Source organism: Triplophysa rosa, linkage group LG5 (assembly GCF_024868665.1).
Source record: "Triplophysa rosa linkage group LG5, Trosa_1v2, whole genome shotgun sequence".
Lineage (NCBI taxonomy): Eukaryota > Metazoa > Chordata > Actinopteri > Cypriniformes > Nemacheilidae > Triplophysa > Triplophysa rosa.
Window position 1 is genome coordinate 13,192,221 of NC_079894.1, and position 24,692 is coordinate 13,216,912.

Genomic DNA, 24,692 nt, shown 5'->3' on the forward strand with positions numbered 1-24,692 from the left:
ACATTTTTAATCTGATTTAGTTTTAACAGCTACTTTTTGCAACCTTTTTGTAAATACACTGCTAACCGCTCTCCTGAATCAAATGCTGAATTATTTGACATGGTCAACTACTGTAGTTTCTCGAGAAAGACTGTGTTGGTCGTTCTCAGCAGGGTACTGAAGACACATTAGCTTTCCCCAGCATGATAATTGTTCCACAATCAGAAATACATAGAGCTTGAGACTTCCCCCTCTCCTTAGCCAAACCACAACTCATTAGTAGTGTTTTATATGTCACGCTATCATAAAAGCCTCCGTCCTAATGTAATTGTCCCTCTTCAGTGCCGGGAGCCCCACCTCGCAAAGTAGAAGTGGAAGCTGTGAACTCCACAGCTATTCGCGTGACATGGAAGCCGCCTCTTTCTGGAAAGCAACATGGCCAGATCCGTGGATACCAGGTCATCTACTCCCGCCTGGAGAACGGGGAGCCACGTGGGCAACCGACCATTATGGATGTATCTCTTGCAGAGGCACAGGTACTACCTGCTATTTCCTAATCGCTTTTTGTGCACTGATCTAAAGCCTTGATTGTTATTCTTTCATATTTGGCTTTGTTTCAAACCCTATTGAGCGTGTGTATATATAGGTATCTACATTCCAAGACAGCATCCCAACCAAAATAGACCTTACAATTGACTGATTTACTGTACATGAGCTTTACATGGCCAGCAATTGTCGCTTACTGATGCTCAACACAAAACATTTCTCATATAAAGTTGTGTGGAACAGGGTGCAAGTCTGGAGTGTTCATACAAGACCCTAAAATACTTGAAACAGGGCTCAGTAGGGTTTGAAACAGAACAGTTCTTGATTTACTCCCTACATCTACACAGGTCTACGTTTTCATTCTTGTGCTAATGTAAATTGTTTATATTCTAAATACATTACCATTGTTGGCCTTTTCAAAATCCAGCTCATTTTATTTCCGAACATTAATATATATGCACTGCCTTGTTACTCTGCATTTGTTTTTGTTGCACTCATGGTACATTAATATAAGGGGATTTAAAACTGCCTGAAGAAGCGTGGGTGCGAGGAGATTTAGAAAAGATCGTAATCCTTTGGAGGGATTTATAAATTCATGAATAACTTAAAGTAGACACTTTTGTGGGGATGGAGAGAATCAGACTAGGTGCATTAAAATGCTTTTCCTCCTGAATTGCTAGCTCAGAATTAAATTGCATAGACATGTGTTCTCCAGCGCCTTCCCTGCCCCCCAAACAAGAGTTTCTCATTTACCTCTGTAAGCATTTCTCTCCACTGAGCCGGCAGAATGAATACCTGATGAGAGACTGTAACAAGAGTCATTTATGTACAACTGCGGGCCTAAACGGTTTTAAGTAAATGGACGAGTGACCAGGGGGTTTCTGGTTCATCAAGAAGATTATCTCTCATTTGCATAAGTACATATTTTGTAAAGGAGTGCATGAGAAATAAAAAAAACACCTTGTGCTTCCGCCAGTTCCGTCACCTACGACAAGTTAGTTTTCCAAAGCACATATTGAGCATGATGAGTCTTCCTCCCTTCCTCTAGTTTATTGTACAATATGCCCTTTTCACAATGACGTCACTTAACTTCCACCTTTTCGCAAAGCAGTGTATCATAACATCCGTCTTGCAACAAACAAGAAGAAGAAGAAGAACTTCCGTTTTGCCGTCGCGCTGGAATTTAACAACAGTGAAAAAAAACTGACAGACCACGTATTCAAGTACTTATCCTAGCACCTTTGCTAACACAAAAAAGAAAACAAAACACTTACCTTCATAATCAAACAGGTACTGTTCAACAAAGAATTTGTATCCTTTCTCTAGCTTTGATCTTGTCATTAGCGAAAATTTGTCTGCAAGACGTTGAACATCTTGTATTTGTGGCAGATCTGCAAGGGACTTGGTAAACTCCATTCTGAGGCGCTAGCGGAAGTAACTTCTTCTTCTTGAGTTTTACTGGCAGTTGGCAAACCAGCTTATAGGTGCGGTACCGCCACCTTATGAACTGGAGTGCTAGCGGAAGTAATGATACACTGCTTCGCGGCAGAACGGAAGATGCATGACGTCATGTGAAAAGGGCGTATTGATGTTTTGTCTGTTCAGACCCTCTAACAAGACATAACTCGTAAACTTTGTTTAATGGCACAAGGTCAACGGTTTTCAATGTTTTTAACAACATACGAGACACATTTGTTGTGTCTTTTTCCACCGTTGACAGAAAAAGAACACAATAGGCAGGTTTTGTTTACAGTATCTGTCAGGTGAACCGCTGTTGACCTCTCAGCTCTCACAACACAAGGACACCTGCGCCTGCCTTTCCCTTTTTGGCAAACAACACTCTCATCATCCTCCATGACATCCGAAGCGACGCCGAGTCATTTACAGCGAACTGCGTGCATCGCGGTGACGGTTTGTCCTGGGACGTGAGTCATTCGTCATTATTGTCACTGAAAAGAAACACTTGCGAGACTTGCTGAGGCACATTTGTAGACAGACACAAAGCCTGCTTAATCTCACCTTGGTTTTCATTTTTTTTAGACATTGAAGACATCATTGATCTTTTTCATGTTTACGTCTCTCTTTGTTGCCCTGTGTCTTTTTCACGTGCAGAAAAAGTGAACAGTCTCTTGCATTTCCCTCTGGAATGTAATTGGCCAGGGAGAGCTTGTGAGGAAGAAAGGAGAAACATGTCGAAGAAATGATGATTGTGTAACGCTAATGGTTTGTCAGGGTGGCTGCGTAGTCGATTTGATTAATGGCTCGTAGTGCTTTTTGTGTCGATAAAAACACATGGATTTCTTAAGACGTCCATTCTGTTGTAGTGGTTCATTTTTAATATGTGCTATTTCCCTATCACCTCCTGAGACGCTTTGGCTGTAAGAGCTTAAGCTTCTGCATGGATGGACTCTTAAAACATCTCCAAGAGGACAGCGGGAGCATCTCTAAGAGCATGCTCTTAGTCTGCATAATGGGTAATGAATGGCTAAACTCCGAATGAACATTAACATAGCCACCTGCACAACGCCACCTCTTTTTTGGCAAGCCATAACAATTATGCAACATGATTGCGTAACTATTTTAATATTTAAGGTCAGCGTAAAAAGCAACATCAAAGTTGTTTCCGAGGCATGGCGCGTTATTACATTTTGATGTGTTGTGTATAAGGTTTACTCCAGGAGGTGTCACAATCTGAACCCAACATTTATCTCACTCGAAGCATCTCCGCAAAACCTCACAAGTGTCTCTTTCGGCTGCCGCTCTGGCCTCCGCTGAAAAGCCAGAAAACTAGCGAGCACTTGTTTGTTCGTGGGTGGGTGAAGTGCTTTTTCTATCTTAGGAGGCTAGCCTGGGAACCCACACGCCCTCATTCTGGGTCTAAATTTAACCGAGAGACTGAGTTAACAGATCCATGTGCCATGAGAGGCGAGCAGTAGTCCGTTCAAGAGGCTCGTCAACCTTTCCATGAAGCATCTTTAATAAATAACACGAGTCACCTTCAGTAACAGCCGTCAGTCTGTTGAAATGGTTGTTGAGAAAGTGGAGGGAGGAATAACAGAAGGAGTGATCGGAGCTGTGGATGTCACAGCTTACAGTAGTAACCAAAAAGTTGCAGTCTCGAACCCTCTCTTTCTTCTGCAGAACACAAAAGAAGATATTTTGAAGAACGTTGGTAACCAAACAACATTGGTCCACATTGACATCCATTGTATGGACACAAAACCACCGAGGCATTTCTCAAAATATCCTCTTTTGTCATATATAAGGTTTGTACCTAGAATAAAGCATCATAAGTAGTATAAAGTAATACAATATAAAGTATTGTTATTCTCTTTGAATGAAAGTGTGTGCTAAATGAGTTAAAGCGATCGCAAGACACAGCACCAGCCCTGAGGGGCTCACCGTGGCCTCGGTGGTCCCCGTACCAGATCAAGGAGAGAGAAAATCAAGTTTTTTGTTTCCTTCGATTCATTTCACGACTTTCTTTCCCTTTCATCTGTTGTTCTCCAGGATGCTCCAAGATCTGACAAACGCAAACCTTCATTACCGCTTTAATATCCTGTGCAGAAACTGCAGCGTTTGGCTGCAGCTTAAGATCCCAATCAAGTCTGACCTCATTGTTTTTGCTCTCTGAGGTGTTCGCTTAACCCAGGCTAATTTATTCATTGGCACTGGAAGAGAACGATTCTAAGGAGATAATATTTGAAAGGATAGGACTGTACATTTAACACTGTTTAAAACGCTAAAGTGCCACGTGCAAAAAAAACAACCCATTAGGCGAGCAGATAAGCGGCAAAATGTCTCTCATTAACTGGAGCTTAAAGAGGCTGTTTGTGTTTATGTAAGTGAACGCTTCTTGTCGCATATGATGCAGTGGTTTTTGATGAAGCGTTAAACGCCGTTCATCGCTGATGGGCTGGAAGTTAGTACAGTGTGGCTGATGTTAAATATGTGAGCAGGCTGCTCCCTCAGCAGTCTCGCATTACTTGATTTGATCTGTCGGCTTGTATTGTGTGCCGTGGAGTAGCTGTATGGAAGTATCCGTGCTGTACGATTAATAGAATAGTTAAAAGCGGTGGGTTTGGAGGAGTCCATTTAGCAGGAAATGAATGCAGCGAAACAGCGATGACGAAATGATTGAAGTAGAACTCTTAAGTGCGGACCTGAAGGGTTAGAAGCGCACTCTACTCCATTATATCTGATCAATGTTTCAGCCTCTACTCTCTTTCTACCGAACAAGTCAGCGTGACTTCAGCTACGCACTGTGAAGGCAATGATGGTTGGTTTGGCTTCCAGGGAGCCATTCCCAGGGTTAGGTCCAGTCTTTTAGGAAGACCATAACCAGGTTTCCTGTGCTCTCAGGGGCTTCACAAACACTTCACAAGACTCCCACTTTGCTTGTTAGCCAGCAGACTTCCAAGGCCTAACACATGCCAAGCAGTGTTGTATAGAAAACACAGACTGAAATATTGGCCTCCATTTTGTTTACTAACGGTACTGTTATGCAATATACACACAGCTCTTCATCACACAACACTGTACTACTGTATAGCTCTGTCATAAGCAGCGATTATTGGACCTGGATGAATGTTTGCAGAATGATCTAATATAGAAAATTACAGTGCGGGTGTCTGCACACTGATATTGTAACATGCTTCAGTGCAGTTTGCAGATTGGGAGATCGAAAGGAGCAATTTCCTTTTTTCTTCCTGAAATGTCACCTGCGCTTGAGTTGGCTCCATGCTGGCTTCTCGGTCCAGGGAAGATTTGATGTATGTGCATGCACGTTTTATTTTTTGAAGGTGTAAGACATTGGGTAAGAGGAAGCATCAGGAAAGTTGGATGCCACCGAGCTTGGCAGTAGGATGGAGGTAATGGGATTTCATGCTCAATGCCACCAGAGGACTCGCACCAGGAAATAGGCTGTGTATCCCTATGGGATTCGCTTACAGTCAAAGAAAGAAGTTTGAATGTAACTTAAACTTATGTTTAAATAGAAATAACTTTCCTGAGAAAAGGTGAAAAATTCTCTCTAGTGGATAGGCGTTATGTTGATGTAAACATTTGCTATGCTGTTAAAGACATTCATGCGGTGCCATTTTCAATGTTCATGTATTACAATGTAAAGAAATGTGAAATAAATTAGGAATGTGAAACATTGCAAATTTCTAAAATGGACTGTAATTTGTAATAGTGAGGGATTTCAGGGTCACCATTTATGTAAAAACTGTAGTTGAATGGAAAAAAGACCTAGAGTGACATTTTGAAACGACTCATTGTAACTTGACTACCATAGTAGGACAAAATGCTTTATACATTTCTTTGTTCTGTTAAACACAAAAGAAGATATTTTGAAGAATGTAGAAAAGCAAACCGTTTTGGTGCACTTTCGACTACCATTGTCATTTTTCCTACTATGGTAGTCAATGGTGGCCAAGAACTGTTACAGTGCATTCTTTTAAATATCTTTCTCTGTGTCTATCAGAACAAAGTAATGTATAAAAATTTGGAACAACTCGAGGGTGAGTAAATGATGACAGAAGTTGAACTGTCCCATTAAGTGCACAAATTATATGGGACTTATTTGCATTAAGGACATTTTCAACACAGCTCATTAAAGTACCATGAAAGCAAATGAACAAATGTGGATAAATTAGCAAAACTCCTGAATTGACATGAACTGAGACTTATCAATAGATGAGATTTCAACAAAATTGTCTAAATTGATTTGCACACGATGTAGTGACCAGGCAGTGCATCTGTGTTAAAATGTTTGAATGCAACAGTCAAATATTTCTTTCTGTATCTCTGTTGTGCATCCTTTATTGTTTTTGTTGTTACAGTAGCACACTCCAGGTAAGTGTTTGTGAGTTGCAGTTTCAGCATCCGTGCGGAGACTTAAACCTTATTGCAGCTGGTGTGAATGGTGCAGTGGTTGTAATCTCTTTCTCCCACAGAGCTGCAGACTGGAGCATCTTGCAGCGTTAGCTGTGCAAAACTGCTTCGTTCACCTTACTATATACTGCACTGTGTCAAATGTTATATATTGTCTCTGTCCTCCTCCACCCTTCAACTCTGTCTCTGTAGCTGAGCTACAGTGCTGCATGTGACTGTTAACGCTGTGTGTTCATCTCTAGATGAAAGAAAAAAGGTAGCAATGCTTTTTTCTCCCCGGTAGTGCCATCTCTGATTCATTTCCCCCCTCTCATCTGTCATGTGTTTTCCATCAGTGGAAAATTGAGGAGTCCACGGAATATGTGAGTAACTCAAGTGTGTGAGCAGGTGGTTTGCGGCATTGGGCCTGCGGGGATGTTCTGCATTTGTGTGTGTGTGTGCGCACTCACGTGTTCTGCTGTTGCTTTTTCTTCTCTGTCGCTTGGCTTTTCTTGAGTGGGAACTAACATTTTCCTTTGTTTCCCCATGTAAAGAGGGATTAATAGTTTGGTTGAACTCCGTCTGTTTGATGTTTGGACCAAGCAGCTTGTAGAAAAGGGGGAAAAGGGAAAACAAATCCACCTTTATGAGCACGGTTGCGAACCTGTTCCCAACCCCACACTCACAAACACACACACCCACAGAGAATAACAGAATAAATTGTAGCATTTTCTGCATTATACTGAAGGTCACCCACTAATGCACTGTATTTACTAATGGTAATGATGCAGCGTGCTCTAAAGGTCTGGTCCCTGAGTGCTCATTTCACTGGCAGTGTAATGACTGTGCTAATGACTTCTATCATAGCAAGTACCCGTTATTCACACACACAGACGTGTTTATACATGCATAGCAAATGCGAAACGGATAAATGAATGCTCTCCTCACAACTTTAGCAATATTGCAGAATATTCCATGAAGAGCCTGTGAAAAGGTTTCCCCGCTTCGAGATGAGGTACAGGCTAAATGAAAAAGAAGCTTGAGATGATTGTTGATGAATTGATGCACATTCTGTGTAGCTTTAGTGGTTTAAGTAATAAGTCATAAGAGATGTAGGTTAAACACTGTAAATGCAGTGGCTATCATGAAGCAATGAGCAGTATGTTTTTTGAGCATTTATTAATCTTAGTTAACAGGGTTGGTTTGCCAATACAGTTATTCATGTTAGTTCTATGTGCATGAACCTGTCAACAGTTTTTCATACAATGTTTTGTATTAGAACTAAGATACTAAGTGCTGTACCCTGTTAGTTCATGTTAGCTAATGCATTACCCAGTGTTAAAGGGGTCATATGGCGTGAACACGTGTTTTTCTGTGTCTTTTGTGTGTTATAAGTTGCCCATGCATGTATTAGACTTGCAAAAATTAAAGTGTCGGAGCAAAAGATGCATTCTATCTAAAAGCGAATGCTCACCCAGACCTGCCTGAAACGCCTCGTGTAACCACACCCCCACAAATCCACGTCAGTTCGTGGTATGATTTGACTAAGACCGCCCAAATGTATACAGTTTGGGCCCAAATGCCCAAATGTATACAGTCAGTACTGTCAGTACAATTGCTTTGGAACCTGATGTTCCAAATATGGTAAGAGGCGTTACATTTCCGTCACACGTTTGCAGTATTCGGCCAATTACTCACTGGTTAACTGTCCAATCATAGCACACCTCGCTTTTCAGAGCGATGAGCTTTGTAAAAAATCTGTGCGTTTCAGAGAGGCGGGGCAAAGAGGAGATACAAACATGCACGGTGGAAATACAGCGTTTTTGACGCTGTATTTTGACAGCGTTACACATAGCAATACATCTAAAACAAATGATAATATCCGTTTTAGCCCTGTCATATGACCCCTTTAACAAATACAACCTTATTGTAAGGTGTTAACTGTTTATTAATGCCAATACATTAAAATCATGTATTTTACTACGTAACATATTTTTTCAGCCTAACTGTAGGGTGTCAGGGAGGATATAGAAACCTGCTGCATTTACTCATTTGTGGTCACATGTTTAGCACATGTTTTCTGTCCGGCTTTGAATATAATCATATTTTAGAACTGAAACTGTGTTTTATAAATTATATCTTATATTTTATATTTAATTATATTGTAACTTATGTTATTATGATGCATTATGTGAGACTGTACAGTCAGCTAGTCATTACTGTAGAATATACCCAGAGATCAGGACCCTGAAGTGAAGTAAAGAACGGCTATTTTGCAATAATTACTGGGTGGCTGCACATTATCCTGCTTATTATGCAGCTGCGTACCAAGTAAATGAATTAATGGACATGAAACATTTGATTTAAAATCATTCGATTATTTGAAAAGAAAGAGACCACAGAGTAAAACTAGCACAGTTATGTTGCACATTAGTGACCAAGGACAACAGACAATTTTACATTTAGCAGAAATGACCACAGAACACTGCAGTTGACCAATCCCAATACAGTACTCCGCATAATAAATAACCTTTGCTTTTATACAAAATCTAAATAGGATCAAGTTGTTTTGTTAATTCCTTTTAGATTTGTAGGTGTACTTTTTCCCTTTTTGTCTTCAAGTGTCAACCAACATGAAAGTTACAACCCGCTAGACCCTGTGTGATGACTGAAGAGCTTGAGGATATAATCCCCTGAATGTTGTTACCTGCTTTCAACAACGGGGACCGTGTTAGGTTTATGTGAGCCGTGTGTGTTGAAAACAAGTGAAGCCTGGCAGGAGAAAGCTGCAGACAACAGTCTGCTTTCAACACCCCTGCTCTTTTTGTGCGCATCTTGTTATTCCAGAGTTTTCTCCAAAGATTCCTATAGTTGCATGACAGCCCACTGTAGTTCAGGGTCTGGCTTGCATTATGGTCGTAAATCCTCTTACCGCCTAGATTTAAAAAGAGCCGCAGAAATGGACGCACTTCAGTTACGGGTGTCGCTTTCCTCCCAGTGAAGCCTGACCCCATTTTTCGGTACGCCCGTCTCTGTGCCAACAGACTGGCAGACGTCTCTCTGGAGCCCTGCTGTTAGGGACAGCACCTGCTCTGTTGCCTCTGCGTGCTGGCACCTGCCCGCAAGACGTTCACTGTGGGCCAATCACCTGCTTTGTCCAAATCCCTTACTTTTTTCGTTCTCCTTGATCTAGGGCTGCCTGGTGTCACCGTCTTAGCGTGCAGTAACCTGGAAGTGGAGTTGTAGAATATGGATTTCATGTTCTGATTTACCTTAAAATGTGATTTGGATATTACCTGGTGACCTTGCGCTGACTCTGTGGGCATAAATTGCTTTGCTTTAGGGTCTAGTTAGATACGCGTGTGCTCCAAATGCATTGTCTTTTCACTGTTTGATGTAGTTACAGATGCCGTGTTGAAGATTTACCATGGTATCCAGCCAAGTAGTTTCAGACAAAATATCATAGTTACAACAGTTATACTGTGCAACTCATAATGGGTAACTAGCCAGTTCCTTATTAAAAAAAGAAAAGAAAATAACAGTCATGTCATTAATAGATTACGGGGTTACAGTATTACAGTAACTCACTGTATAACTATGGTATTTTGGCAGAAGCTGTGGTTGTCATTGAACATTATTGGGTGTGTTGTTGTTTTTCACGGATCACAGCCTGTGCTGCGTAAATTGTATCCTCAATAGATCCTTCCAAACACATATATAAAAAGCACACCCATGCCTTTGTCACACCACAAATTACACAACATCTGTATAGTCACAAAACAATTTTCTTAACTCTCTAAAGACACAAAAAAGACAGGTTTTAATAGGCTGTTTTTAGATTTATCAAAGGTGAGAAACGTTAATTTTCACCTCAGGGTCTGTTCAGAGCAGCCATGTGAAAGTTCCAGTAAATGAATTAATTAATTTATTTAATCTTCTTAAGCATATCTGTATTTGGGGTTTTTTATCTAGTATTTTTTGGATTTAATTAAATAATGCATTTTTGTGTGTGTGGCATGTATCTTTATATGTAGCCTATATATGAATACATAAACATACCTGTATATATTTAAGAAGTATGTGAAATATATGTTTATATTTATACATAATATAAATTATTTTTAACTAGGAATGTATAAATACCAGAGGTGTGGACTCGAGTCACATGACTTGGACTCGAGTCAGACTCGAGTCATGAATTTGATGACTTTTGACTCGACTTGACAAAATGTAAAGAGACTTGCAACTCGACTTGGACTTTAACATCAGTAACTCGTGACTTCACTTGGACTTGAGCCTTTTGACTTGAAAAGACTTGCTACTTTCCCCAAAACCCAAAGATTAAAAAGTATGTTGACGTGGACCGCTCTATGTCTCTCTGTGTTAATGTGCATGTGTGTGTGTGTGTGTGTGTGTGTGTGTGTGTGTGTGTGTGTGTGTTGTCGGCACAACATCCAATCAATTTTGATCCACGTTGTTTTGATCCGACAGTATCCATCCAATCAAATTGCAGGACAACCAATGAAGAAGAACTGTCAAACAACGCGTCAGTTGGCAAAAATGATACCAAAGATAGTTTCGTTCGGCTATAAAAACTACGAGGTGGTCAACAAAAAACGAACTGCAATATGCAAAACATACGGGCGAAGATTACAGATGGAGACGCAACAACTTTTAACTTCGTTCGACATTTGAAGTTGCACAAAGAACGGTAAGTTTTGAATGACGCTAACGTTAGCTTATCGGCTAAGTAACTTTGCTAGCTGCATAGTTAAATCAATGAGACTGTAAACTCACTGTTAACGTTACATTGCAAACACGTTAAAAGGATCCCTGGGTATAGAGCGATGTATGGCTTAATATATGAACAATGGCATTGACTTTATAATTGTGAAATAAAAAAAAACAGTGTAACTGTCACAGTATTCATAAACTTTGAAAAAATATTTTTACTAGGAGGCCGCTATTTTTTGCGTCAGAATCCGTGATGTCAAATGGTTGCGACCTAAACCTGTTCTCTTTCGCAACAGCGAAGCACACACGTTTTCCATATATAACAGTAAAATATGACACGTAAAACATAAGATCAGATATACAAACACACAGGGACAGTAGGTGGCGGTATGTTCTCTTGACACAAGCCAGCCTGCCAGCCATAAAAGAACGCGTTCAGTATTAGACGTCTGTTCAAAGTGAGCGTGCATTAAATCATAGCTTTAAACTACCGCCTTTGAGACATTTAAGACATCAGCATCCACCGTAATCGTATACTTTATACATTATGAGAATATACTGATAAACACAATAATAATGCTTGTGGTTTGGTTATTTATTCTGTATTAGAGCACACGTGAATATTAGCCCCCGTCAGCTAATGACCGAGGGAGAGAAGACAATAACGTTAGGCTACTGATGTGGATAAATCAACATCAAAAAGTCAAAATCTGGATAAAATGCATTGTATAATGGCTAAAACATCGTGTATATGATAAATTCGAAATGATTTTGGTAATATGCACGTTTGTGTTGTTTCTGACAAACAATATTAAAATGTAGGAAAATACACCAAATAGCTTCTTTATTTTCTTTCTTTTTTTAGCATTATATAAGCAGGAGCGACAACAGTAAAGGACGAGAGAGAACCAGGCCTGGACTTTACGTTATGTTTTATTATGTGTGACCGGGAACCGCCGGCATTTTAGTTTCGTTTTGTTGTTTGTTTATTTTATTAAAGTTTTGTTGTTCAACGTTCGCCGGTTCCCTCCTCCTTCCTTGCTGTGAACATTGTTACACACACATATATATATATATATATATATTATCCTACAGAACCTTATATTTACTGAAGAACTGATTAGTGTGTCGGTGTTTAGTTTGGCTGCCTAGCTGTGCTTGCAACCAGTTTACGTCATCGAAAAAGAACATGGCGGCCTCCTTAGGTTAAAATGAGTATTACATTTAGGGTTTTTTTTAAGAACTGAAAATATTTGATGGGTTTCTAACGACAAATGCTAGTAGTGTAAGGCTATTACAACGCATTAAGCCATACATCTCTCTATACACCGGGTTTGCTTTAAAGGGACTCGAAAGGACTCGAAACTCAAACTGTAGGACTTGGGACTTGACTTGAGACTTGTCGGTCTTGACTTGGGACTTGACTCGGGACTTGAGGGCAAAGACTTGAGACTTACTTGTGACTTGCAATACAATGACTTCGTCCCACCTCTGATAAATACTGTATGTAAATATTTGTTATGCATGTATGTGTGTGCATTTATATATACTGTACATATAAATATACAAAACGCATGCATATACAGCCGCAGAATTTTTTTTGTGACTATTTGAGAGACCGTTTTTCTAAATTTACTATTTATAGGTATGCGTTTAGGTAAAATTATCATTTTTGTTTCATTTCGTAAACTACTAACAATAGTTCTCCCAAATTTCCAATACAACAGAAATATTTGTGCATGTATGTAGGAAAAGTTAGAAAATTCTTTTTTCTGTAATAACCTCGATTTTATCACAGTTTCATGTGTCTTGTCATGCTGTCAGTCTTTCACATTGCTGTTGGTTGACTTTGTGACTCCTGAGGTTTGATTTTGTTGAAATTCAACAGACACTGGGCTGGAATGACCACGATACATCTAAAAATGCTGATTTGAAATGAAAATTCGAAGTGGTCTCGTTTTTTTATTTGGGTTCGACAGGAATAGTTTAAACTAAATGTAAAAACTATGCAACAATTGAAATTAACATCATGTTGTTATTTTTTTTTTGTTTAACAACTGACATGATCTACTCTCAATTTCAGCCTAGTCAAAACTATTATTATAAAAAACAAAGAATAACACTATCGTTGATGTGACCGAGATTACAAGCTTGCTGTACAAAATATCTTCAGTAGGCAAAACTTAGAGCATACTGCTTTAAATATATAACATATAAAATGAACATGCCCTAGTGTATTAATCACACACTTTTGTCTACCCCCCTTACTTAAACTTTAGCTCTCTGGCAACGCAAGCTGTTCCCTTGTAGAATTACAGAGAATTGATAAAAGAGCTCCATTTAAAACTGAGAAAACGAGAGACGAAAATGCAATTGCTTTGCCTATAAAAAGTGATTTTGTATGATTAAAGTGACGAATAAAGGCTTAAACTTAAAAGGTCATTTAAATTTTATCGAATCATTTACATTTTATCCCTTGTTCTTGCTCTTTGGGGCTTTTGCGGGAGAAGAAACCAAACTAAGCGGTCTTTATTTAAAACGAGAAAATTGTAAAACACTGGGCACTTATTGGTTAATGTAGTGCTATAATTTGAACGTTAAACCTTAATTATGGAAGACAACCAGTTAAGTCGCTAAAAGGGCTAACGAGAAGCTCTTAAAATGCTGTTTTTTAAAGAACTTCATTTACAAGACGATATGCGGGCACGTGGGTAATATATACGGTGAGAGCTATGGGGTTTTTTGTATGTGTGTGGTGGAGGAACATATGTTAGATTATGACCTTTGGGTTGTTTCCATGTGTGGTTCATTATTTTGGTGTGAGGCTACACTGATGTGTGCGTTGTTTAAGGATTTTTTATTGCGGTACGTGCAGGTATCCTGCAGGAACGGTAAAAAGAGATTACCTGTTTAACTGTAGGCTTTACCGACATTATTCCCTGCATTAGTTTGATTTTCATATTGCATATTCATTTTGAAAGGGGGATGAATAGCAGTGGATTAATGGCACAAGGTTTAAAGAGTTTAATTTTGGTTATTGAATTAATTTAGGTTGGATGCGTTTCAGCGTGCAACTGGGACCTGTCTGGACTGATTTGAAAGAGAACTAGAAAATGATTGTGAAAAAGCCTTATTAAAGACAAAATATATTTTTCTGTTGACTGGATGCTGAATCATGCAGGTGTTTTACATCAAATGCTTTTTGAAAATAAGTCATGAAAAGCATTGTCTTAACCCTGAACAAGTTTGCGTGTTGTTTGTGTGCACGCGTTCCTACAGGTGCTTGCGTGTGCTGTGTTTGATGTTCTCTCTCTTTCTGTCTTGTGTTTGTGTGAGTTGTTCAAATGCACACACAGGTTGCTTCTTGATGTCCACCAGATGTGTCAGTGTTTTGCTACACACTATTAATATACAAGTAACCAGATGCTAACACCATAAAGGTGACTTCAAGGACTTACACAAGCAACTTTTTATGAGGACCTTTGCAGCCCAACACCAAAACCCTTTTAGAAACTTGTTTTAATTTATTCAGGACATCTCAACAAACTCAGAGATGGAAATGGAATGAAAGAAGCCTTTAAACGATTTTCTTCAGTAAGTGTCCTCGTAAAAAGGTTTCATGATTGGTTTAAAGCGGGAACATTGACATGAATGGTGCGACTGCTTTGGTTGTTCCTCTTTAGGCTTGGAAGAGCTCTTTATAGAAGGAGCTTTTCGAAGCCTTCTAAAGAACTGTTCTAAAGAACTGAAAAACGAAAACACAAAGTGTGTCCAGTGGTTTTAAAACAGGAAGGGTGGAATGGTTAAGCATCGGTGTGTGTGGTTTGTTGAAGGGTTTATGGTCTGTGTGTACCAGTGGGAATGGAATGAGGGTTTTTAGTTAAAACTGTCTCGATGTCTTTGGGATCACATTTGTTTCCATTTAACAGGAGGCAGTCATTCCTGGACTTTTCTCTGAGACCTCTTACTCTGTAACCGTGGCAGCGTATACGACCAAGGGTGACGGAGCCCGCAGCAAAGCTAAAGTCATCACTACTACTGGTGCAGGTACTCACTGGCACTGTCTTTTCCTCACCGTCTCCCCCTTACACCTTAGACAACTTTTGTGCAATTTTTCAATCCATGTTGCTTTTCTTTGTCATTTTTGTAACTTGCCACACCCAATAAACCGTTTATTTTTTGAAGCCGATGTCATCAAGTTGTTTTTTAACTCCTCCCCTCTAATCATGTCTTGCATTACCAATCCAATCAATTCCTAATGGTGCAAGATTCAAGATTTATTTTGTCATGCACACCTATGGTTATATAAGGTATAAAACTAGCAGTGAAATGAAAACTGTACATATCGTCGCTGTTCTTCTGAAACCTTGTATGTCCAAATTCACAGTTTTTCAGAAAATGGAAAAAACACAGTACTTTTTAAATTATTACATACTTGACAATCACTTTTTATTGATTAGATATTTGCAAAACCTAGTGACAAACATAAAGGGTGACTAATAATAATGATTTATGGCAAAAAATAAAATTCACGAAATATGGAGATACGAGGTTTCAGAAGGACAGCAGCGATATATAAATATTAGATAAAACTGTAAAATGTAAGGAAAAGTAAAGATGAAAGCTAAAGTATTCAGTATGTAAAGCTAAAATATAAAACAAAAAATATATTTAAAACTTAAGTATTTATTTACAACTAAGGAAAGAAATAAAATGTAGGAGGAAATAAGACGATGAAAAAAATCAAAAGGACAGAATTAAACCCAACCGCTTTTTAATGTCTCAATTCACTATTAAATATTTTACATTACTGAAGTTAATTGAGTTGAAAATGACATTTATATTCAGTATATGGGTCTGTAAAAGTTTTCAATGACCTCTACATCAATGTCTGGTGCCATTTGTTTCAAAACAGCTTGAATCACTTTTTCATGCAAGACATATTTTCCCTCAGCTAGTACAGAAATTGGAAACATTTTATTTATATTACCAAAATTGTACCAGAAGAATCCTTTATTTTTCTCTCAACTAGTTACCAAACAGGATTTGTCTGTCTTACTGTTATATACCAGAATAAGTTTTGACATTTAAAGTTCAGAAGGATATTTCTGTAATTTAAAAAAATACAATCGTTGAGATCAAATAAAGAGCAAAAGCACTTTTCGTGGAGGTTATTTGATGTGTAATCACGGTGTGCACTATAAGAGGTCCAGCACAATAACCTCGTAATGTCTCTTTACTCTGCCTCCCACAGTGCCTGGAAAACCCACCATGATCATCAGCACAACCATCGGCAACACAGCTCTGATCCAGTGGCAGTCTCCCAAGGACATGGTGGGTGAGCTTATTGGCTACCGTCTGAGATACAAGCGTCTAGAGGAAGAGACCTACGAGGTCCGCGAGTTCGCCCGCTCAGATGACCACTACACCGCCACTGACCTGCATAAGGGCGCCACGTACAGCTTTCAGCTTAGCGCCAGGAACCGGGCGGGAGCCGGAGAGGAGTACGTAAAAGAGATCATCACTCCAGAGGATGTGCCCAGCGGGTTCCCACTCAACCTGCGTGTAGTAGGCCTAACCACATCCACCACCCGGTTGTCCTGGGAACCCCCTGCCTTGTCTGAGCGAAATGGCCGTATCACGCAATACAAAGTAGTCTACCGTGATATCAACAGCAAGCTAAACAGCACAGTCAACACAAATGACACCCAGATGACCATTCAAGGACTTCGCCCAGACACCACCTATGATATCCGTGTGCAAGCCTTCACAAACAAGGGACCTGGTCCCATAAGCCCAAGTATACAGAGCAGGACTATGTCTACATCACCCGGTTAGTGTTTAAATTGCAAAAATGCTCATTGTGTTTAGAAGTCATGGTAACGCACGTAAATAACGTAACTTCATGTGATTAAAATTCATGCACTGCTTTTAACACACACATGCCCAGTCACATTTCCTAAAAGATCACGTTCACACTTTCTCCATCATGATGCGTTTGGAATTAAGATGGAATTTCCATGTCGTCTATTTAGTCACAGCAGTGGCATGTCTAAATCCCCAGATAAACAATGAATGTTATTATGTTACCTTATTACGCACGCTTGATACGTGCAGCCAATTTTCCACACTCGTAATAACACTGTGATAAATTCGCTGTCTTGAGATGGACTATTAAAAATCCAATTATCCTCACATTGGGGGTCTGTTTTATATGAAACTGGGATGTCCTACATATCGTCGCTGTCGGGCGGAAACCTCCTATGTCCAAATTTGGTCAATTTAATATTTTTTCACAAATCGATGCTATTGGTCAGTCCCCATGTGGGTCTGTTATTTTTACAAATTATTAACCAATCTAAAGTGTTGAAAACAGCTTGAGAGCAAATCTCTTAACTCCATTTCTTCACTCCGCGGGAGCTTCTCGGCATTACGTCTCCTGATTGAAAGTTTTTTAGACAATAACGAGTGAAAATAGTTAGGTTAGATACATTTGAGTAGGCCTGTTTTGTTAAAAATCCATAGCTGTAATGCTTCGGTGCAGAAGGAAGCCCGTGAGCCATGAAGGTAAGTTTGCGAGCAGATTCGGCTAATTTCCGCCTATTAGACAGCCTAGTCAGCTCATAGTTTTTTTGTATTACATCACTTATAGTTCTTAAACCTTTAAAATAGAGTTTAGGAAGATGTATGTAACCACAATCATTAGCTTTCATTAGCTTCTAAAGCCTCGTCTCTTGTCAAAAGGCTCAACACGACCGCAGACTTTGATGAACACTGCTGGCAGCAGCGACGTCTGTGTCCGTACCATTCTTATCAATGACAGCGTAATCTCGTATCTCCCTGCTCCCAAGTTATAAACCTTGTATCTCCGATTAAACATGGTTTTGGGGAAATGTTGTGTTAATGTTGGTACACAACAGTATATGATAGCAATATAAGGTATAATACCAACTTTAACGATACAATGTTTAATAACTCAAAAAATATGCAGTTTTTTAACTTCCTGAAAAATAATGGTTTTGGAGATACGAGGATTCCGCCCGACAGCGAAGATATGTAATTTTCCTGATTCGCAAATATTCAAGTAAACTCAAATGTCGCCCCGAGCTTCATTATGGAATAGCATCTCAGTGCAATGAGTTTTATGTTGCCTTTTAAGTAGGTGTACCAATTCTTTCTCTTGGTATTGTTTTTGTTTTTTGTTGAGAGAGTTTTGAGATGTTTTTTCTTTAAACAATCTCTATGAAACATACAGCTGCGAAAATAATTAAGAGACCATTTCAAAGACCGTTTGTCTGATTTTAAAATGTACTATTTATAGGTATGTGTTTAGATAAAATGATCATTTTTGTTTCATTCTGTGAACTTTTCCTAAATACATGTACATATATTACCGTCGTATTGCTTAAAAGTGAATATGGACTTGTTTTCTTTGCAGTATTTGAGGTGTGAAAAAATACAGAGCATCTTTTCTGTTATTTTGACCTGTTTCTCCAGTTTTCATTTTCTGCAAATAAATGCAAATAGAAACAATATCTTTATTTGAAATTTGGTAGAAATATTGTTAGTTGGTCACAGAATGAAACAAAAATGATAATTTTACCCAAACACATACATATAAATAGTAAATTCAGAAAAAGATAATAATAATTTGGATTAGTCTCTTGGATTTTTCTGCGGCTGTATACGTAATTCAAACCCTGAGTTTATGTATTTGTCTCTTTCTGTCCAATAGCATTTGCTACAAGTTTTGGTGTCAAAGCTGTCATGAAAACGTCTGTCCTTCTTACCTGGGAGGTACCAGAAAACTACAAATCTCAAGTGCCTTTTAAGGTGAGAAAAAAACACATTTGCTGTACTCCTTATCTGGGCTGCAGATAACAGTTCAAACATGAATATTTGCAAGATATTTTTATTAGCCAGCCGTATAATTCTCTACACAGATTTGTCTGCAATGGCTGTAATGTTACTCATTAGGCTTCTACTGTAACTGCTGATTCTGTACATTTGCATGCGGCTAAGGGAAGCTGCGAGTCACGCTGTAGGTCAGCGTGCTGAAACGCTGTGGAAAGGCTGTCAGAACACTCTCTCGCCTCCAGTGAACCTGAGTCTGTGTGGTTTCTCTTCAAGCCCACCGCTAGCATAAAACCATAACGCTAATGTCCCAATGCAACGAGACCAAAGGACAGCACACGCTTTCCATCTCTGAAAGTGACTGTGTGGGTATATGGTCTGTTAATGCTATCAGATTCTGTATGTGGGTTCAGTTAAATGAAACTGAATGAAAGGCTAACTGAGCTAGTCATTTTAGGAGGGCTGTTAGATTTAGTGAGCCGTGAGACTGAGTGAAATCTGAACCTCTCCCTCCCGCAGATCCTCTATAACCAGCAGAGCGTGGAGGTGCAGGGCAACCTGAAGAGGAAGCTGATCACGCGTCTGCAGCCGGATACAGATTACTCCTTCGTGCTGATGAGCAGAGGAAACAGTGCTGGGGGTCTGCAGCAGCAGGTGTCCATCCGCACCGCGCCAGACCTGTTCAAATCCAAACCGGTCCTTTACAAACCAGATCAGACCAGCACCGGAAAATTCACAGTAAACCTGCCCAAAGTGCCCACCACGGCACCTGTCAGGTCAGTACTGCAGTACTCTCGCATGTAAAATGGGATATATCATGTTTCATGCCTCTAAGGGTTGCACAAACAATCAAGAATATTGAGCTTGATTTGGATGATTTGTAGTCTTTCCACATAAAATAAGTGTTTTAATATAAGGTGTATAAATAATAATTGCAAGTTTCAATCTCAATCATTGAAACTTTAACAGTTCTGGTTTTGTCATAATCGTGCATCATTTCTGCCGTCGCTTCATTTTCCTCTATATAAGCCTCATAAATCCATAGGCGTGCAGTATTGCTGCCCAGAGTAACGCCTGCAGCTCTAGTCGGGTCAGCGGCGCCACGCTTTCCGTTCTGCGATGTAGCTCACACACCATTACCATGCAATTATTCCCCCCGACGCTCAGACAGAATCTATCCACCTCAGCAAACAACCGTCGTGCGAACGCTGCACATTCTTTTTCAAGCCAGAGTAACATCATGCTACTGTATTTTAGCTTTACGTTTGACCTTCTCGAGAAGCCCATTTTTTTTCCATCGACAAGAAGGTCCTTGTCAGGTTACAGTGACTGTGCAAAACATGCTGTTTGCAGTCTTAGCTGGAGGGAAGATATATCTCAACCTCTTACTTCGAGACCATTCACGACCAGAGTTCAACCTGTCACGATGGAGGATATGAGCACGTTCTGCCTGTAGAAAAGAGACACGGTGCTGTTTCTCACGTTCTTGCCACAGAGAGCCCATCATTACCGCTAAGTGCTCTTCACCAAAGCTTCGCCGGGCTTTGGGTGGTGGCCCTTCATTTGACGTACCTTTTTAAAACGCCTTGTAATCATTTATGCATGAGAATGGGCTCTTATGTTTATGTTATTTTGAACACTTGTTCACTCATGAATGAAGAGGCAATGGAAGCAAAGTGGAGATCATTTTTTCGTTTCCTTGGAGAGAATGAGCTCGATTCGGAGTCCAAAGCCAATTACGTTCCCTAAAAAGAAATGTAACTAATGTGTGGCTGAACCACAAAACCGGGGAATTTCTTCTCTGACCTTATGACCGTCTGCAAAATCAGAGCCGGTGCAGTGTGGTCAAAAAAAACCTTTTCAGATCTTGTTGCCAATCCCAGAAGGAGAAACAGGGCTGTGCTCCGGAGTGCCTTTTTTGATTGGTAAAAAGATTACCAGTGTGTTGAGGATGAGAAAGTCTAGGAGAAGATTGGCATTTGGAGGGGTGCTGATTGATGTGGGATTTCTTGTACGACACAGCACTTTGTTCTCCAGTAATGGCGGAGCGCTGCAGCGCAAGGATGAACGGGAGAGCTTATTTTCAAAATGGCTCTCGTCTCACACACCAGCTAAATTAAAGCCCCAGCCTTATTATGAGCGTTCATATGCTGTTCTCAAGAAGTTACGCTTGTCCATACCACCTGACACCTCATTCGTGAGCGCTTCACTGGCACTCTGAATTTATAACAAGATTATTTGAAACCAGTTTTGTTGGAATTATGAACTGAGGTTATTACCTGGCAAGCAAGTGGAATGGGTCATATTATACACTTCTGACTTGTGTAATAGACATTTTGGTTTGTAGTGTGGTTGAGAGCACTAAAGGTTTATATGCTTAAAACATTTCTTTCTGTGTAGGTGGTGCTACATCGTGGTCGTACCAGTGTCTCTGACATCTTCACGTAAATGGGCTAATCCTGATGAGATGGAACTTGATGAGGTAAGTTTTAGATTTTTCTCTTTCTAGAGAGAAAAGTTTTTTAACGCTGGAAGTTTGTGATAGGTATATAGAATTTTGTATTGATGTTGTTACATCATATGAACTATGGTTTGTAATTTGTATATCGCTGCTGTTCTTCTGAAACCTTGTATCTCCATTTTTTTTTTTTTGCCATAAATCATTATTATTAGTCTCCCTTTATGTTTGTCACAGGGTTTTGCAAATATCTAACCAATAAAAACTATTGAAAAGTGCTTTTCAACTTTGACAGCATAGTGTATTTAATCATTTAAAAAGTACAGTTTCCTGAAAAACGGAATTTGGACATCCGAGTTTTCGGAAGACTGCGACAATAAGTTGTAATAAACGCTGTGTAACATAGAATATGTCTCACCATTTTTAGCGCATTCAAGAAATTGAACATTTATGACCGGTTTCACAGAGAAGGCTTAAGACACTGTCTTAAAGTGATAGTTCACCCAAAAATAAAAATTCTGTCATCATTTACTCAACCTCTTCTCATCAACCTGTATGACTTTCTTTGTTCCGCAGAACACAAAAAAATATATTTTGAAAAATGCTGTTACCTGGACCCCATTCACTTGAATTGGTTTTGTGTCCATACAATAGAAGTGAATGGGGTCCAGTGCTGTTCGGTTACCAACTTTCTTCAAAATATCTTCTTTTGTGTTCTGCGGAAGAAAGAAAATCGTACAGGTTTGAAATGACAAGAGGGTGAGCAAATGATGACAGAATTTTCACTTTTGGGTGAACGATCACTTTAACTGAAAAGAAATTACCCTGACATATCTTAAAATATTTAATTGCCATTGTTTGGTCTCAAGATGCACACTAGTAATGTTTTTATCTGAGACATTTTAATAAAAGCTACTTAAATATCCTAATTTAATTAAGGCCTAGTCCTGGTTTAAGATAAACCTTGTCTGTAAAACCTTGCCATAAATTGTACATGAACTTTTAGCAAAATGAAGGTGTACACGTGTACAGTTTACATGTATACATATATATTGCCTCCAAGCTAGTAGACATGGCAAAAAGCCACAAGTCTCATATACTACACTTGTGTCTGATCCCCTCTCCAGCTTCTGGAGTCTAGTGAGGGAGCTCTTCTCAGGAGACGACGTCACACAGACACCGTCAGGCCATACATCACCGCAAAGCTGGATTATCTCCCAGATACCTTCACCCTGGGAGATGAAAAGACTTACAATGGCTTCTTCAATCGGCCGGTTCCTAACAACCAGCCTTACCTGTGCTTTGTCATGGCTGAACTCAAGGATCAGTACCCTGTCATCGCCAATGAGAAACAGGTACACAGCCTTGATGACATCACAGAATATAAAATACATTTTGAGTAAGAAATCTAAGCTATGCTGTTAAAAATTGAAATGAACATCCAGACAAACATTTTCATGAATATTTGATGACTGTCTGTTTTGTGTGTGTGTGTTGAAAAAAGTATTGTGTGGGTCAGACCAATCACCACAACATACCAACCAATCAGCAATAGAGGGCGTATACACTCATGATGAGGAAGAGAGTGAGCATGTGTTTGCTATTTTGAGGGAGGGGCAATAAACGCAGGGGTGTATTTGTTTGGTTATCGATTTAAAATATCAATAATGTTTCTCAGAAATTACTTACTGCACCTTTAAATCAGTGCAAACCAGTAAAGATCCACTAGATCCACTTGCAAATGAATCATGCAAAGTTAACATTTTAGCATATTCATTTATACATTTCTTCAACCATTCAGGCAGTTTTTGCATATGCTGTGAACACACGTGCCTTGATGCGTCTGTGAGTTATGCCAAAGCTTTGTCCTAATAAGCAGTAAAACTCAATAAGCTTTATTTGTAGAACAAGCATTAGCGTAAACGCCTCAATGATTCCCTCAGTCCCTCTCGCCCCTTTCCACCTTCTTAAATCAAAGAAATCAAACTCTGCACCCTCTCAGCCCTGGAAATAATCATGGCTGAAAGTTATAGCCCTGATCTCCAGAGGATAAATTGAATAAATATGAATAATTTCCTCTCATGGTAGTGTCAGCAGTGTTTGGCATTTTAAGGCTCCGTCTCTGCGCTGTGGATGGAGCAGAAGAATGGATTTGCGCAGCTGGGCTTTGGGAGCACGGAAGCTTGTCCAGATTCTCTTGAAGCTGGGTCTTAAGTATCCCTAAAGCTTAAGCATTAATCTGTCCTCCATGCGTTATGAAGGGGACAGCTTCCATACTCAGCATTTCATAAGCCTTGCCGCTCCTCCACACTATAAACCTCTCTGTCCCCTTGTGGAAACCTCTGCGAGAGATTTCTGATCCATAGAGATTGTTGGGATGCACGTGCATGCTTGTTTAATTAATGAAGTAAAAATAAAAAATGACCTGACAACTTTGGAGTATGTAAGATTTAAAAGAACAAGCATATGTGTTTGTCCGTGGCCTAAGAACACTATCTCAGAGGAACACCCAGCATCCCACATCTTGCATTCGGCTCTCCTGTCGCTTTCCTGCAATGGATTTGTCAACAATGGCACAAAGACACAATAGCTTTAAGAAAAGTGGGACAATGACAAACAATAATGTGTCTATGTGCACAAATGCACACGGCAGAAATTAAGACCCAGTGTCACAGTCCAACAGAAGGACACAGGCCACGGTCCTGTCCCTGGAGGTATAAAATGTAAAGAAAAGGCGGAAGACTGATTGTCTGTGTGTACTAGCATCACCTGAGGCAGATAAACAAGCCTAGAGGAGTGTGAAATCCAATGATAGATAGAGTGTGTAAGCAGAATCGTTTTAAACAAGCGAGCACAAGCAAGCTGAAGATGTTACGAGAGAGAAAGATAGAGAGGTGGGTTAGAGAGGATGTCCAGAGGAGAGAGAGAGAACTTTAGAGAGTGGTGTGCTGCTTTTTAAAGAGAAACATAAGAACCAAACCGAGAGAGCAAAGTGGCTGGTAAAGCCAGATGACGGCCTGTGGCGGCCGAGCTGTTTCTGTCAGATAAAGTGTTGTTTACATTAGCAGAAATCCTGCGCTGAGACCACAGAGCTAAGATGTCATTAACTTGCTCCTCTTCTGCCTCAAGGACAAATACCCGTTCTATCCGCTCGATGGATTTCGAGTTCGTATTCTAGGACTCCGGGTGATATTTATTTATTTATTCACTTGTCTGTTCTGTGAAACATGTTGGCTTTTAACACAGC

General features: G+C 39.7%; 1 protein-coding gene across 15 annotated transcripts in view; it reads left to right on the forward strand.

Moving 5' to 3' along the window:
* ptprfb (protein tyrosine phosphatase receptor type Fb) overlaps positions 1-24,692 on the forward strand; it is a 196,879-nt gene that overhangs the window by 140,355 nt on the left and 31,832 nt on the right. For 9 of the 15 annotated variants that reach the window (XM_057333340.1, XM_057333342.1, XM_057333348.1 and 6 more), the window contains 8 exons: positions 322-515; positions 6,756-6,782; positions 15,063-15,180; positions 16,388-16,966; positions 18,869-18,966; positions 19,507-19,763; positions 21,388-21,469; positions 22,573-22,800. In XM_057333340.1, the coding sequence (XP_057189323.1) occupies positions 322-515; positions 6,756-6,782; positions 15,063-15,180; positions 16,388-16,966; positions 18,869-18,966; positions 19,507-19,763; positions 21,388-21,469; positions 22,573-22,800 (1,583 nt within the window). The remainder of the gene's footprint in view (positions 1-321; positions 516-6,755; positions 6,783-15,062; positions 15,181-16,387; positions 16,967-18,868; positions 18,967-19,506; positions 19,764-21,387; positions 21,470-22,572; positions 22,801-24,692) is intronic. The other 6 variants (XM_057333345.1, XM_057333350.1, XM_057333347.1 and 3 more) reach the window with 1 other exon arrangement.